The 16,003-nt window shown below is 49.0% G+C and overlaps 1 protein-coding gene across 1 annotated transcript; it reads left to right on the top strand.

The window, feature by feature from the left end:
- Window positions 1-6,802: 6,802 nt before the first annotated feature.
- On the top strand, window positions 6,803-14,775 carry LOC143381057 (synaptotagmin-15-like). The gene is made up of 8 exons (XM_076834337.1): window positions 6,803-6,972; window positions 7,722-7,997; window positions 8,537-8,679; window positions 9,498-9,820; window positions 11,294-11,464; window positions 12,319-12,439; window positions 13,354-13,533; window positions 14,092-14,775. The coding sequence occupies exons 1-8, from the start codon at window positions 6,803-6,805 to the stop codon at window positions 14,232-14,234; spliced, it is 1,527 nt and encodes a 508-aa protein (XP_076690452.1). The 3' UTR covers window positions 14,235-14,775.
- The last annotated feature ends 1,228 nt before the right edge of the window (window positions 14,776-16,003 follow it).

Raw genomic sequence — 16,003 nt, 5'->3', positions numbered from 1 at the left:
GTGCTAGCAACAGAGCAGCCATGAAGAGGCAGGGTTGGTAGAGGACACAGAAATAAATCACCTAAGAAACAAAAAATGCTGATTGATAAGACGCCTCCCCCAGAGGTCAACATCCTTGAGACAGCTGTGAGATCTAAGGTGATGATTCAGGAAGGACAAGCCTTGCTTCAGTTTCTAACTTCTGCTCTATACTAAGGGGTAGCTTTGGTGGCCGAGAGATTGGAGCTGGCATAGCTGATGCCAAACTCACTCAGTCCTGCATCAGGCAGCCCCTCACCCCAGCCATTCTCACTTTCCACCTGAGTAAAATGGGATAAGAGCATTACAGAGTTTGCCACCTCCATCCCAATCCCCATCATCTCTGCCTTTGCTAACCCTCATATAAGGCCCCCCTTATCCAAGACCCACATTGGATACCTAAAACCACAGATAATATCAAACCCTAAATATGTTGGTTTTTTTCCTACCCATACATGCCTATTATAAATTTTAACTTATAAATTAAGCACAGTAAGAGATGAACAACAATAACTAATAATAGAACAAATTATAACAGTATGCTATAATAAAGTTATGTAAATGTTCTCTCCCAAAATACCTTTTTTTTTTTTAACTTTACTCACCTTTCTTCTTGTGATGATGTGAGAAGATGCAATGCCTTTGTCATGAGATGAAGGGAGGTGACTGACATAAGCATTATGCTGTAGTATTAGGCCACTGTGTAAGGGTTACTTGAACACAAACACTGCAATATCACAACAGTCTGATAAAGGGCTACTATGACTAACTGTAAGGTAACATATACTGCATGGATACACTGAACAAGTGAATAACTCACATCCCAGGTGGTAAGGAATAAATGGTATGAGATTTCATCACATTACTCAAAACATCACATAAGTGAAAATTCATAAGTTTCTTATTCTGGAATTTTCCATTTAATATTTTCAGATCACCTGTAACTTTAGGTAACTGAAACCTCAGAAAGTGAAACTATGTATAAGAGGGACTATTGTAATAAGACCCTTAAGTTGCAAGAGGCAAAAATCACATCTTTCTAGCTAAAGATAACACAAGAGACAACTTATTGAACAGTCCAGGGATAGAAAACTGGAGCACAATAAGATACAGAGCTTAGACAGTACATCAGGTCTCTCTGGGCCTCCACTTTTGTTCTGTGCTTCTGTACTAACTGTCTCACACACACATGTTCCTTCACACTGTTCTCCAAACAGCCCCAGACAGCTCTTCAAGCTCAACAACTCTCACCCAAAACTAGAGTCTCTTGCCCATAAATCCCACAAGAATTCTAGGGTTGATCCCAACCAGACTGTTGGGGGTCACAGTTCTATCCCTAAACCTACCACTGTGTCAAGGAGTAAAATAGGTAGAATGGCTGGGCCTGGTCATATGCCAACCCCTAAACAGGTGAGGAAGTGATGTAGGAAAAAGGATGGGATCAGCTTCATAAAGACTATGTTGGCAGGAAAGAGAGCTGGGGAAGTAGTCCCCTAGAAAGAGAAGTCAGAATGGTGGTGCTAGTAAGGGAGAGGGCTACCAGGCATGACGAAGCAGAAGGGAGAACGGGGCAGGGGAGCAGAAAATACTCTTGAGGTGCAGCATTGAGTCCAGGGGTGGGTCCTGGGCTCTATCTTCACATTCTAGGTGCTTCTCCACAGGATGGGATACATTTGGAGCCAGCATGGTGGAGGAGGAGACAGGGGAGACTCCTGGCCCAACAAAGAGATCACATCTCTCAGCTCCTCAAAAGAAAGGGTTTATATTAGTGAACTTTCCATCACTGTGACAAAACACCAGAGATAGGGTTCTGGGGTTGTGGCTCAGTGGTAGAGGGCACATCTCACATTATGTGGGGCACTGGGTTCGATCCTCAGCACCACATAAACAAATAAAATAAAGGTATTGTGTCTATCTACAACTAAAACCAAACAACAACAACAACAACAAAAAAAAAACACCATAGATAAACAACTTGTAAGAAGGAAATTTTTGTTTGGCTCACAGCTTCAGAGGTTTCAGTCCACAGTTATCTCTATTGTTTTGGGGCCTGTGATGAAGAGACCATCAGAGCAAGGAGTACATAATAGAGCATCCAGGAAGCAAAGAATGAGAGAGGAAGCAGTGAAGGTTCCACTATCTCCTTCAGGGCCTCACCCCAATGGCCTAATTTCCTTCCACTATACCCCACCTCCTAAAAAGTTCCACCAACTCCCAATACTACTCTTGGCTGGTTACCAAGCCTTCATCACACTGGCCTTTTAGGGACATTTAAGATCCAAACCATAACAGGTAGCTGTAGGAAACTGAGCCTGAGGCCACCCTAGCAGAACAAAAGATAGGGTGCTGGTGAGGGGAACATTTCCCCCTCTCATAAAGAGGGACCTAAGGTGACCCGGGTGGAATTTACATAAATGTGAGAAACACAGTGTTGTACACATCTCCCGGTATGGCCTTTATTCTGCCCCAGCCTCTCTGTTCCTAAGTGATGAGAGATGACACTTCCTTAGACGGGGACTGATTCTTAAGGTTAATTAAAAGTGGCCTTTCTCATGAATCATCTACTGCACTGAATTATTAATCACCTGCAGGCATTTGTAGGCCTTTAAACTCCTGGACTTCCTGCCACTCTCCTTGGAAATGCTCTTGCCAATGGAAATATGACTTCCTTTTGCCCACAGAGGAGAGAAATCATGTCTGTTCCTGTTTCCAGGTTCCCAGCTCCAGAGATCTGGTAAGGAGCACGATCTGAAAACAGGAAGCAGGGCCAGGACTGCAGCCAGCCCTGGGAAGTGCTTCTATTATGTGGAATTGGCTCCAGGCCAGACCAATCTCAGAGGCCCTGTGGGACAGTGGATGGAAGGGAGATTAGCCACAGTGCCTAAGGCTCTTGGCCAGGTTCACGGGCATCTCCATAGGAAATGGTTTCCTGGGGTTTTGCATGGGCCCGTCAGTGAGGAGGAAAGAATAAGGGGGCCAGGTAGCCAGGTCAAGCTCCACCACTTACTGGGCTGACCATGAACCTTCTTTAATGTCCTTAACTAAGGGCATGATCCCGACACTGCAGGCTGACATAAGGTTCAGTGACAAAAGATCCAGCCTGCATCGCAATGCTCATAATATCAGGATTCACAAGAAAGATGAGTTTTCTGCTGCCGCCTGCTCTGTCTTCCAGCGGAGGAAGACCCAAAACATGGTGGACTGGCTCTAGAAGGTACTTGCCAACACAGCTAGCAACATAAGCAAACCCAGCAGGTAGTGTCCAGGACAAGGCCGGGGAACTCCTGCCAGGCCCAAATGTGTAATCCACAATGTGTCAGCTACATGGACAAAGTTAACAGAAACCAGGGAGCTCATCCTGAAGGCACAAGCCCTTTACCATTTAGTACATTCTTCACCCTGGGGGTGGACACTGGGAATGTCCAGCTGAATAAAACATGGCCCCTGCCCACATGGAGGTGCTGGTCTACCAGGAGAGTACAGTGGAGTGGTGGTCACAGCCCATAATCCCATAGTCAATATGGTATCTGTAGGAACATTGAGGACAAGGAGTGGGTGACAAAAGATTTAATGGAGGAGGACCTGAGATGAGCAACAGGGAAGAACAGGAGGGACACAGTATTTCAGATGTGCTGAGAGGGAGCCAGTTAATTGGCAGAGGTTCCAGAGTAGCTTCACCAGACTGGATGTTGAGTATCACAGAGGGATGGGAGAGAGCCCAGATGACATAGCTGGGGAAAGGTACAGGATAGAATCTGGGGAGTACAGAGGAAGCTGATGCAGTTCTGAAGGTGTGAGCTGATGGAGGCCAGGATGAGCATTTTGGTAATGATGGATGAACAGAGAAAGAGCTGGAAGGATTTGGTGACTGCTAGCAATCAGAGAAGGAGACCAGGGAGGAAAATGGGCACCCTGAAAAGATACAACATGGGCCTGGAGAGGGGGGTGGGAAGAATGGCAGCTTGGGCCTGACTGGCCAACAGGAGTTCACTTTTCAAAGAGCACACACTATCCCTCCCCACATTCAGAATAGACCCTGCACAGCTTAGGCCCCACCATGGAGACAGCCCATGTGGATGGGATATCATATCCATTATGTGGAGTTGGCTCCACATCATTTTTGTTGGCTCAATATACTTTTTGTTGAGCACAAGGAGCTGTCTGGGGCTATTTGGAACACAGTGTGGAGGAACGTGTGTGTGAGATAGTTGGAACAGAAGCACAGAACAGTCAGGCTCGGGTGCAGGACATCTGGGCAGAGGGGTCAAGGTTATTGAAGAATTACCACAAAGGGGTCATGAGAACCTTATTAGCTGCCTGAGTGGAGCCATGGGACACACTGAGAGCTCCAGGCAGCAGGAGGCAGAATGTAAGCCACCACCTCTACCACTCCAAAGTGCTGCATGGGATCTCTCTGGTCAATACAATAATGGCCCCAAAGATGTCCATACTCCAGAACCCATGAGTACGCAAAATCCATGAGTCTCTTACATAGCAAAAGGGATACTGCAGATGTGAATCACTTAATGATACTGATATATGGAGATTATTCTGGATTGTATAGTGGGGCCCATATAATCTTGAGGGTCCTTATAAGAGGGAGGCAGAAACGGTTATTAAAATGACCCAGAGTCAAATAAGAAAATGCTGTGCTTCTGACTTTGAAGATAGGGGATCCTCTAGTAGGTAGCCTCTAGAAGTTGGAAAAGGCAAGACAATAGCTTCTCTGCTAGAGCCTCCAAAAGGAAGACATCTTTCTGTCTCTTAGAACATTAAGATATATATATTTTTTAACTTTAAAAACATTATGAGTTGCTGGGCCTGGTGGTGCACACCTGTAATCCCAGCTTCTGGGGAGGCGGAAGCAGAAGGTTCACGAGTTCAAAGCCAGCCTCAGCAAAAGTGAGTCCCTAAGCAACTTAGTGAGACCCTGTTTCTAAATAAAATACAAAATCGGACTGGGGATCTGGCTCAGTGGTTGAGTGCCACAAAGCTCAATTCCTGGTACCCCCAGCCAAAAAAAAAAAAAATTATGAGTCAACTTTAATAAGTAAAAATTATAACATTCTTCTCCCAGCATGAGCAACTCCATTTTTCAACTGTAAATGAGGCTTAAAACCTGGGGGAACAGGAACTGTTCAGTTTCTGCCACAAACACAAGTAGCCAGATGGATTTGGGTAAATGCTTCTGTACACTAAACTTATGTTTTAAAGTGCTAAATTGGTTCTAATTTATGTCAGTGCAATGGGAAACTAAAAAGTACAGATATCTAACGCACACATGAGATGAAGATGGGATATTTGGCAGTGCCCCATTTTGGAGACATTGCTCCAATTGTGGCCTCCATTGGTTACCTATGTGGAAGCAGAAGTCAGGGTCCTGTGATCCTCCTGACACTCCAGTCTGACTGGAGCCTGAAGGCAAGTTTGTGACAGGAGAGACGACAGTAGGAGAAACACAGACCTCTGCCTGGTTCTTAGCAAGTGTAATGGTGGGGTAGAAAGTGTGGCTGACCAAATGTGGGGATCCTGCTTTGACATTACCTCCTCCCTAAATTCGTACTCCACAAGGAGAGTGACCACTGCCTCTGCCCATAGTCGCAGAAGGTGGCCACAAGATGAGGGATACCCCAATTTACACCTACTCCGCCTAGGGTGACCCAGCAGGACCAGATCCTCACGCCCACTGACTATTGAGTCCCCTCCCCCCCACTTGCCTACCCAGCCTTCCCTAGGCATGGATGACTAGGGAAAAGGCCAATTCAGGCTATCTTTAGACATTACCTTCATGAAAGAGACACCTCCAAGTCTCAAGCTCTCCCCTTCAGGTCCTCTCCAAGGGGATGTGTGCAGATGAGAGTAGGGTGCGATATCCTTGGACTGCATCCACTTGATGCCAAAGCACAGAAGACCCCAGCGACTTTCCAGGAGCCTCTTGACCAAGACTGTGTTCACCAGCAGGTGGTCTGATAGTAATCGCCACAGTATTAAGGGCTGTGAGTAGATGACCCAGGGGACAACTCCCTCAGTCATATAGTCTCCATAGCAGTGGCTGGAACACACTGCACCATTTTTTTTTTTTTAATTTAAGTGCCCTTTACATACATTGTAAGTCAATGTTGGGCCAATCATCCTTGTGAGAACCCCTTACACACATTTACCCCCAGGAATGCTGTTATTACCCAACCAAGGAGAGGGAGCACAGAGGGTTAAACTGAAGTGGGCCAACTCTCACAGCTGGTGGGTGGGGAGCCAGAGTAGGAACCCTAGGACATGGAGCTCCAGAATCTCTCTCAACTCTTGGTTATTTTGTCCACTGCGACAATGACCCATGAGGTCAACTTGATATGACATATGCCAAGGACAACAGGTGTGAGGGACCAGATGTGGAGCTCCCGATCACAACCTGGTGGAGAAGGCTTTAGCTTTGCCCTCCGTTTTGCAGCCCACCCAGCCCGTAGCTGCAAGGAGCCTTCAGGACGCTGAGACCCGCCCCGACCGGAGCCGGGCGGTTTCCGAGAGCGCACCGCGGGCTCCGCGCCCCTCCCGGACTCTGCCAGGGTCCGGCTGGGGCGGAGCTGTGGCCTCGGGACTCGGGATCCCTGCCCCCGTCAGCCACTCCGTTGCGGACCTCAGGGGAGCAACGCCTCAACCCATCGCCCCCGCGACTTCCCGGTGGCCCTGCGCCACGCCTGAAGTGCCTGCCCCGCGGCTCCAGCAGGAGGTGCAGAGACCCTAGAGACTGAGCCCCATCTGGCGCCCCAGGACCGGACAGAGCACCCTCATGGCGGGTAAGTGCTCTATCTTCTTTGCCCCGGGCTCTAGTCATGAGAGGCTACTCTGGGCCACAGGTTCCAGCACTTGCCTCCGCCCTGCAGACCCCGCTGGGCCACAGCCCCTGCGCAGTCTGGCCTCAGCCCGGCTCCTACGGGAGTGCGAGAATGGAGTAGACAGGTCGGCTCTTGGAAAACAATTGCCAAGTTAGAAGGTGTCGGGGTCTGGCCTTCTCACCACCCCAACTGGTCCACAACCCAGAGCCTGGAGCCGGGAAGCCCCCGCCCTTCAAGTGCCCCTTTGTCCTGCTGTGATGATCAGTTGAAAGGGGCCAAAGCGTCCTCAGCGGGCTCCTGGCAAAGCCTCCCAGGAACCCACAAATATAGGCGTGTGAGTGCTACAGGGAAAGGCCCATATGTCTCTGTTTCCCACAGCTGCCTCCCCACACCCCTCTCCACTGCCTCTCCACGGGCTCATCTTGATAGAGGGCTGGGAAAGGGAATGGTGTTAGAGAAGGTGACCAAACCCAAGGTGAGTCCAGCCTCACGGCAACGTCCAGAACCTGCTGGAACCTGGGTGCACATCAGGGGTGTGGGTCCTCCTTGGGCTTTCCTTGCCATGTGTGCTTAACCACAAGACCACCCTCAAACCTCAAAAGGATCTCAGGGAAGTTGAAGGCTCTGGTAGGAGAAGGTTTGATTTCAAATCAAAAAAACAAGAAACACTTCATTTCAGTCACAATCTCAAATCCAGGGCCTGCTGCTTTCCAAGAGAAACACTAAGGCTTTCCGGGGGGCAGACACTAGGGCCCCAATGGAAATGCCTTGTCCCACTGAGACCTGGCAGAGTCCAGCCAGCCGCTTGCTTCAGCATCACTCCAGAAATATAAGCCAGGGTGTGGGGTTGCTACCCCAATCTTGCCCCCACAGGTCAGAGCTGTGTGGGGGAGTGGCTTTCACCAGGCAGGCATCATTGTCTGCCTGGTGGTCTCTGTCCTCAGAGCAGCTGGCCCTGGTGATTGGGGGCATCGTTGGGGGCCTGCTTCTACTGCTGTTGACCGGTGTGAGTTGCTGTCTGTGGAGGAGGTTTTGTGCCACCTTCACCTATGAGGAGTTGCCAGAGACACCAGCCACCGCCATCAGCGCTGCCTCCAGCAGACAGGGGGACAAGCGCCGTCAGCTACATTCCGGGACCCAGCTGAGCAGGTAAGGCAGGATGGGGGCCAAGTGCAACTCCTCTCTGTGGAGTTGCCATCGGATTGGGTGAAAAAGAAAAGTTCTGTTTTTAGAGCTCTTCCTGCAAGCCCTGGGCATGCCAGGAGCTACCACAAAGAAACCCAGAAACCTCACCACAAGCTGTGAGACAGGCATTGTGAAACCCATTTCTAGCTGAGTAAACCGAGGCTCAGAGAACATAAGTAACAGGTCTAGGCTTCAAAACTAGTAAGAGACAGAACAGGAATTAGAAACTGGGTAGGCTGATGTTGGAGGCTATTGTTCTTTCTCCAACACCCCATTGCTGTGGGCAGACAGAGGCACTGACTGGCTGTGAGTGTGTGTGTGTGTGTGTGTGTGTGTGTGTCTGTCCATCCTGGTGTGGATCCAGAAAATGATGCTTTTACCTATTCCTGGCTCCCAGTGACTTTTCCCCCTCCAGTCCCTGGCACTCAACCCCTCTTGGCTGAGCACACTGAGGCCCCACCCTTCACCTGCCACCTACATTTTGTTTCTTTACTTCTGAACAGGCCATCAGGTGTGCCATTCATGGTGCCCCCTTCCTTCCAAGGCCGAGACTGGGTACCCCTACATAACAAAGAGCTGTCCCGGGCCCCACAGGACCCCTGTCTAGCCCCAGAGCTCCTGCCTCATACCTCCAGCGGCAATCTTGGTGAGTACTCCCGCAGGTCAGGGTCTGCCTGGGCTTGGTGGATCCACCTGCTTTCCCGAATCTGGCTGCTAATCAGCCTCTGGCCCAGGAAGGCCAGAGTTACCCAGAGACCATTCTTTCTGAGTACTTTCACTTACCAAGTACCGACTGCACCTCATGCCCTTGAGATATGACCACTGTGCTGTTTTGGAGTTAGACCTTAACATCTTGGTGGGGAAGGAAGTAACTCATTTTACATTCTGGAAGTTTAGCAGCAGTGCCTTACCAAGGTCTCAGAGGCAATAAGCAACAGGTCTGGGATTCAAAAGTAGGTGTAACCAGGTGCAGAACTTATACAACATCCTGCTCCAGGAGATGATGGCCAACTGAGAAGGCAGAAGTGTAGGAGGTAGAGACAACTTTCCAGTCTCCTCTTTGCTTCTGAAAATCTCCCAAGAGACCTTCTCAGGAACCACACAGTAATCAGCTTGGTACTTCCAATTTGAAGAGGAAGAAAAAAACGCAACATGTTATCACTGGGTCATTCTCTAAGCACCGAGGAAAGGGACCAGGCCAGGTACTGGACAGAATGTACTGGAAAGCATGCCTTGACCTCCAGGGATAGGAGTTGACCATGGGGCACAGGTGTGTGGAGTAGGCATTGAATGGGTAATGGAATGCTTACATGCACCAGAGGGAGGTCACCTTCATAGTCTGGAGAAGAGAGTGAGGTAGAGGTGGTCAGACTAGTTGAGGCTCAGATGAAGGGAGAAGGGCCACAATAGTGATATGGCTAGATCTTGCTACTATCTTCCATGTGCCTGTCTTCCTCTTGCCAGCCAGACCTTCAAGCCATTCTGTTGTAGGAGATGCATGTGTGGTGGGGACAATCAACCCAGAGTTGTACAAGTTTCCAGAGGACACAAGTGAAACTGATTTCCCTGATGGCTGCCTGGGCCGGCTGTGGTTCTCTGTGGAATACCAGCAGGAGACTGAGCGGCTGCTGGTGGGCCTGATCAAGGCACGGTTGCTGCAAGCACCCTCTGAGACCTGCAGCCTCCTGGTGAAGCTCCACCTACTGCCTGATGAACGGCGCTTCCTCCAGTCCAAGACCAAACGCAAAACCTCCAGCCCACAGTTTGATGAACACTTCATCTTCCAGGTATAGCCCCTGGGCAGACAGGGCCTGTGTCTTCCAGCCTTATGGGAAGGAACATTATGCAGGACAGTCCAGCCTTATGTTTAGCCCCTGGGACCATTGGTGCCTCCAGATCTGCTAAACAAGCTGACCAAGTCAGGGTCTATAAGAGGTGGGTCCTGAATAAAGGGGCCAGCCTGTCCTGGCTGCCTAGAGGAGATGAAGAAAACACATTTTGGTGCACCTACTAAATTCTAGGCTCTAGCCCACGAGTCTCAGAGAAAGCATTCCAAAGACCTGAAACAATAAGGGGTTTCTGGCAAGGTTACCCAAGGAAGGTGAATATTCATTTTGCTTAGAGTTACCTCAGGCCCTTTGGAGTGGGGGCAGAAACTGTCCTATGCTTGCTTTTAGAGGCTGGCACGGGGACCAAGAGCCATGCTGGGGCAGCTACTGTGTTTTTGCTGCACCTTGGGCTGAACCCCTCTGGGTTTACAGGTAGAGAGGCCATTAGGGCATCTGGCTGGAAAGGGCCTGGGAGCCTCAACAGGTGACTAGGGGCCCTTAGGGGAAGTCAGCAATTGAGACCTGCCAAGAGGCCTTTGACAAACATTTTCTCAAGATCAGTACAGCATGCCTGCCTGAGAGGTAAGGAAAGACCATCCCACTTCCAGAAAGAGCATGATTACTGAGGCCAGAGTTATGATTCATGCTTTCCTCCAATGCTGAGAACTGGGAGGAGGGGCAGCCTTGTTCCAGGCTGTCCTGCTGGGTCAGAAGCAGTGAGAATTCACAGGTGAATCTGCCCCATCTTAGGACATCAGGATCTAAGGAGTGCTTGCAGCCTTGCTAACGAACACAGTCATGCACCATGCTTATCCATTCATTCATTCATTTTACTCACCCCTTCCCCACCCAACCCCATCCACACTTGATCCTATCCTCTTTGTGCTTTAAGTGGGAAAAAGTAGGAGAAGGAGCAAGAGAAGGAAATGAGTACTAATTGCCCATCTATATAGCTCAGACTGTGACTGGGGCTTTACAAATCAGACAGGAAGAACCATGATCCCCATTTTACAGGTGAGGAGGCCAAGTCTCTGAGAGGGGGAGAATATTGTACCCAACTCGGATAGTAGATAGGTCATGTCCTGGCACATTTAATGGGCAGGCAAAGCACTTAGCAGTCTTGTTCAGGAGCAGATTCTCATTCATGAGCCCAGGATGAGGCCCAAGATCCTGCCTTTCTAACAAGGCTCAGGCAGTTGTTGATGTTGCATGTCCTCAGAGCACATTGTGCAACAAGGCTCTGGCATGCACTTGCACTTCCCATGTGTGCTTGGCCCTTCTGTGGAGAAGGGTCCCCACAGGATGTCTGGGTCTGGGGTATGTAGATGCCTGGTTTAGATACTCCTCAGTAAAAGTGCCTGCGTCAAACATGTCAGCATCTCATCCTCTACCCCCATGCCTGAGCCTGGCCTGCATCCTCATCTCCCGCAGGTATCCTGCAAGAGTGTGACCCAGCGGGTGCTGAAGTTTTCAGTGTACCATGTGAACAGACAGAGGAAGCACCAACTCCTGGGACAGGTGTTGTTCCCCCTGAAGAATGAGACCCTAGCAGGTGACTGCCACCATGTCTTCTGGAGAGACCTAGAGGCTGAGAGCCTGGAGGTAAGGTGGAGGTCACTAGACAAACAGTCAACACTGCTGTGGGCAGCCAGCAGGCATTCTCAAAGCCAACCCAGCACCTGCCGGCCAACATCAGTCCTCAGTACACTGCATACCACCCTACAGGAGGGAGTCAGGAAGGCAGACCCAATCCATGAGCTAGCTCCTGAGAAGAGTTGGGATGAGTCTCCTGGGCCGGGAGGGGTCACCTAAGGTCTTTCCACACTGGCTGTCAAAAAATGCACATTTGGATTTCCACCACTAAGAAAAATGACAGCACAAGTAGACCAGCCCAGGGAAATATTTATCTATCATTCTCCCATCCCCGGGGAAGGGTCCACGTGGCTCAACATAGGCTTTGGAACCCCATAGACTTGGGTGTGAATTCTTGGCTCTGATCCGTATTACAGGTTGAGTACCCCTTATCCAAAATGCTTCAGATCAGCAGTGTTTCAGATTTAGGATTTTTTTGAATATTTGTATGTACATATAAATACGTATAAATAAGACCCGAGTCCAACAAAAAAAAATTAATACAATGTTTTTAAATAATTTTGTTCATGAAAAAAGTTTCATGATATGAAACTTTCCACTTAGCATTCAACAAGTTCTGGATGTTGGAATATTTAGACTTCAGAGTTTTGAAATAGAATGTCAAATCAACATACTGCACAAGTCCCTTTAACTCTCCAGACCTTACTTTCCCCATCTATAAAATGATTGGGGCTCAAAGAAACCCATTGGGGTGTATCACTTGCACCCTAGCCTTGACTGCCAAGAGGGCAGGAGGCATTCTAGGACTCTATAGCCCCTCTTATACCTGTGATGGGTGGGTGCTTCCATCTTGGCCTCCCCAGCCTCCCTCGGAGTTTGGCGACCTTCAGTTCTGCCTCAGCTACAATGACTACCTGAACCGCCTGACCGTGGTCGTGCTTCGTGCCAAAGGCCTCCAGCTCCAGGAAGACAGAAGTGTTGTCAGTGAGTCACCCACCACCCTTATCCTCCTGGGGAAGGTCCCACCTGGTGAACCTGGGGCTTGGGCTGGAGTCTTACCCTCACCCTTATATTCTAATTTCTGCCTACAGAACCCATTCACAGAGTGCTCACTGCCTCCCATGACATGCCCTCCATCCATGGAAAGTTCTGGTGCAAGAACCCAAGGCTGTATCCCCTCGCACCCTCCCAAAGGCTCTAATCTGATCCAAGACCACACCTGCCCCTCCTGTTTTCCAAGGCAGTGTCTTGGCTCCTTGACTGTCCTGCCTATCTCTGCCTCTACCTGTCCCTCAGCTGAATGGGTCCAGTACTCTGCCTCCCTCCTACCAGGGGAAAGGCTTGAGCACTCCCTGGGGCACTGATGCCCAGCTAATAGTGAACCCACTTTCCCCAGCCTCCAAAACCCAGGAGCTGAAAAGCAGCAGATAAGTCCTGCCCCTTGTGGGTGCCCCTAGCAAAATAGAGGTTGTCTGCAGCCTGTTGGAGTTTGTGTCTCTTTGTGGATTCAAAGGCCATCTGGGCTCCTCCCTCTAAATCGTAGCCCTCTGATCAAACAGGTATTCAAGGGACCCAAGGGTCCTGAGCACTCAGAAGATAGCCCCCCTCCCTGATGGAGAGGGATGGGTATGGGCTACCAGGCTCCAATGAACAAGGGGCAGCTCAAACATGTCTCCTAAGCAAAGAGGGAGGAAAAGGAAGGAGCTAAGCATTTCCTTGGCCAAGAGGCATGACATTAATCAACCCCATTTCCTCTTGTCACACCCTCTGGCCTCAGCAGCACTGTGAGTGATGAGGACCGGCGCCTGGGTTGGGTTCATACCCTCCTGACCAGGCTTTCATGGGTGCATGCTGGGTTCCTGCTGGTCTCCCAGTTACTGGTGTGCACTGCCCCTCAGGTGTGTTTGTCAAAGTGTCCCTGATGAACCAAAACAAGTTTGTCAAGTGCAAGAAGACTTCAGCTGTGCTGGGTTCCGTCAACCCTGTGTACAATGAGACCTTCAGCTTCAAGGCCGATGCCACCGAGCTGGACACCGCCAGCCTCAGCCTGACAGTGCTGCAAAGCACTGAAGGGGACAGTAAGGATATCCTCCCTACCCCTCAGGCTACTGGGGCAATGTGGCAAAGTCAGAATGAATGCCTTACCTCAGGAGGAGCTATCCAACCTCTGATCTCTGGTTAAAGAAATTCTCACATAGAAACTGAGATACTTGCCCAAGGATACACTGCTAGTCATCAGGAGTGCTGGGATTCCAGAGTTCCAGTTGGACTGTGTGTGGTACCCAGAAAGAGACTAATGGATAGTCTCTACTACCTATTCCTGGGCAAATCACTGGAGAGATCAGGAGGCTGCTGGCTGCCTAGCACCAATCCAGTAATCTGCAAGGTGGGCGTTATATGCCTGCATTTTCTCATACCTTGGGACTTCCAAGGGAGAAAAAAAGCAGTTCTTCAGCCCCAGAGCAAATCAAGGGCCCTTTTAGGGGCTGACAGCTCATGCTTGGAGAGCAGGGGGCTTACTGCTTCCTTCAAGGGAGAGTAAGACACAGACATAGAGAGAAAAGTCACTGGGGATGTTGGGGTGTGAGTGATGTGGCTTCGTGCTCAAGAGCAAATGGAGTTCCCTCTTCTTGCAGGGAGCCACCCTCTGGGTCGTGTGGTGGTGGGACCCTACATGTACACACGTGGAAGAGAGCTGGAGCACTGGGACGAGATGCTCAGCAAGCCCAAGGAGCTGGTGAAGCGATGGCATGCACTCTGTGGCCCCACTGACCCCTGACCCAGCACCCAGAACTGCAGTTCTGCTTCAGAAGCTCACTGACCGCACAGTCATATGCAGCAGTCACAAACAAGGACATTTCATCCAGTGTCTCACTGGGCCAGCATGAACCAGGGGTACCTGAATGCTGATAGGCAGGAGAAAAGAGGGAACAAGGAAGCTCTGCCCGAGTCAGCAGTTGTGGCCAGGAGCACTGCCCCCCACCCCCACAACTCACTTCACCCTTCTTTAGCCGTGGGGCTGTGTGGGCCTGGAATCCAGACTCCTGGTCATCACAGTCATGATGTGATATCAGGTGTCAGGTGTTCAGAAGAAATATTCTATTTAGTGATGGCATATCTGATTGGAAGTACAGGGTGAACTTAGGTCCCATCATCTTGATGGCTTCCCATAGCCTGGTTTGTCTCAAATTCTGATGGCATGCAACTCTGGCAGAAAGAATTCCTTTGCATGTCCATAAAACCATTTTAAAATAAACTAGCTAATTTCTACCAAAAATGGTGATACGATTTAATGGGATTTTAGTAAACACCTAGGCCAATATGGTGGTCATTTGATAACTTTAGAATATAGAATCTTTCATTCTATTAACATGGTACATGCCTAAATTTAAGTTTCTAAAATTTTTCTTATAACACTTTTGGGCAAAGTGTTCTTACACATCTTTCAGTAGATTCATTCTTAGGTGTTTTATATTTACCTGTTGCTAATATAAAGAGATTCTAGTGATACAGAAGTATGTTGATTTTATATCTAGTGTGTTGATGCTACACTGCATTACATTTCAACTGCGGTTTCTCTGCCTTCTGCCTAGCAGAGAACATACACTTTTCTGGATGATGTAACTGGGAGAATGCTGTGAGCAGCCCACCCATGGACAAAATGGCAGATGAGCTGTCAGAGAGGCTCACTGTGCTAGGTGAGGAGGGTTTCACTTGTTTGTTAGGCCCCCTCCCAGGACCCAAGTCTTGCCTATGGCGCACCCTCCCCAGGGTCCAAAACCTCATACCCCTGATCTTGCAGATGATCTGCTGCTGGATTCTATGGTACCTTGGTTAATATCATCAATTGCTGGGGATGTCACTTTGGGCAGGAAATGGTAAACACATGGGGCCATAGTATAGTCAGAGAACTCTTATAAACCTAGCAATTCCAGTATGATTATTGTGCTATGACAAGTATAAAATTCATTAAGGTGGCAGTTCCCACAATCGCTGTCACCAATTCCCCAGAAGGTGTACTTAAGTTAATGAGCAGTCATTTTGCTTGTCATTGCTACTCTGACAGTTTTTGCACCTAATACTGCAGAGCTTGTAGTCAATGCATTGTTATTGTATAACTTGAACAGAACTTTGAACCTGTGTCTTTCCTTTCTTATGCAGTGAAGCAACTTCAGCAAAAGAAGGTGGTGACTATTGTGCTGAATTTGTGCCTCTTTGACTTCAGTTCCGATCTCTGTCAATACAGAAATACAAGCATTGCCTGGCATTGGTCCATATCAATAGACTATCTTGTGTCTGCTTTGTCTCACTCATTTCCCTTGCACATTTTCAACGTAATCTATACCATAGTAGTTTTTTCCAAAAGTTGCATAGTAGAGTCATAATCGGAGTCCTTTATATGCTGGTAGACAAGACTACTAAATTGGAACTGTTTCTGTTTTTCTAGGGTCCTGAGACTATAGGTACCAACCACCCCTATAGGCTTATGATCAGTAATGGCATTTCTAAGGTCACTTGGAAAAGTTAATAAACGTTCTTTTTGCAGGA

This window comes from Callospermophilus lateralis, chromosome 15 (genome assembly GCF_048772815.1).
Source record: "Callospermophilus lateralis isolate mCalLat2 chromosome 15, mCalLat2.hap1, whole genome shotgun sequence".
Lineage (NCBI taxonomy): Eukaryota > Metazoa > Chordata > Mammalia > Rodentia > Sciuridae > Callospermophilus > Callospermophilus lateralis.
The sequence above is the reverse complement of the archived record's forward strand: the minus strand, read 5'-3'. Positions and strand labels throughout refer to the sequence as shown.

Coding starts and splice junctions, on each gene's coding strand:
- LOC143381057 (XM_076834337.1), top strand. CDS start 6,803: ATGGCGGGTAAGTGCTCTATCTTCTTTGCCCCGGGCTCTAGTCATGAG. Junction 9,821..11,293: donor ATGAACACTTCATCTTCCAG/GTATAGCCCCTG, acceptor CATCTCCCGCAG/GTATCCTGCAAGAGTGTGAC. Junction 13,534..14,091: donor GCAAAGCACTGAAGGGGACA/GTAAGGATATCC, acceptor CTCTTCTTGCAG/GGAGCCACCCTCTGGGTCGT.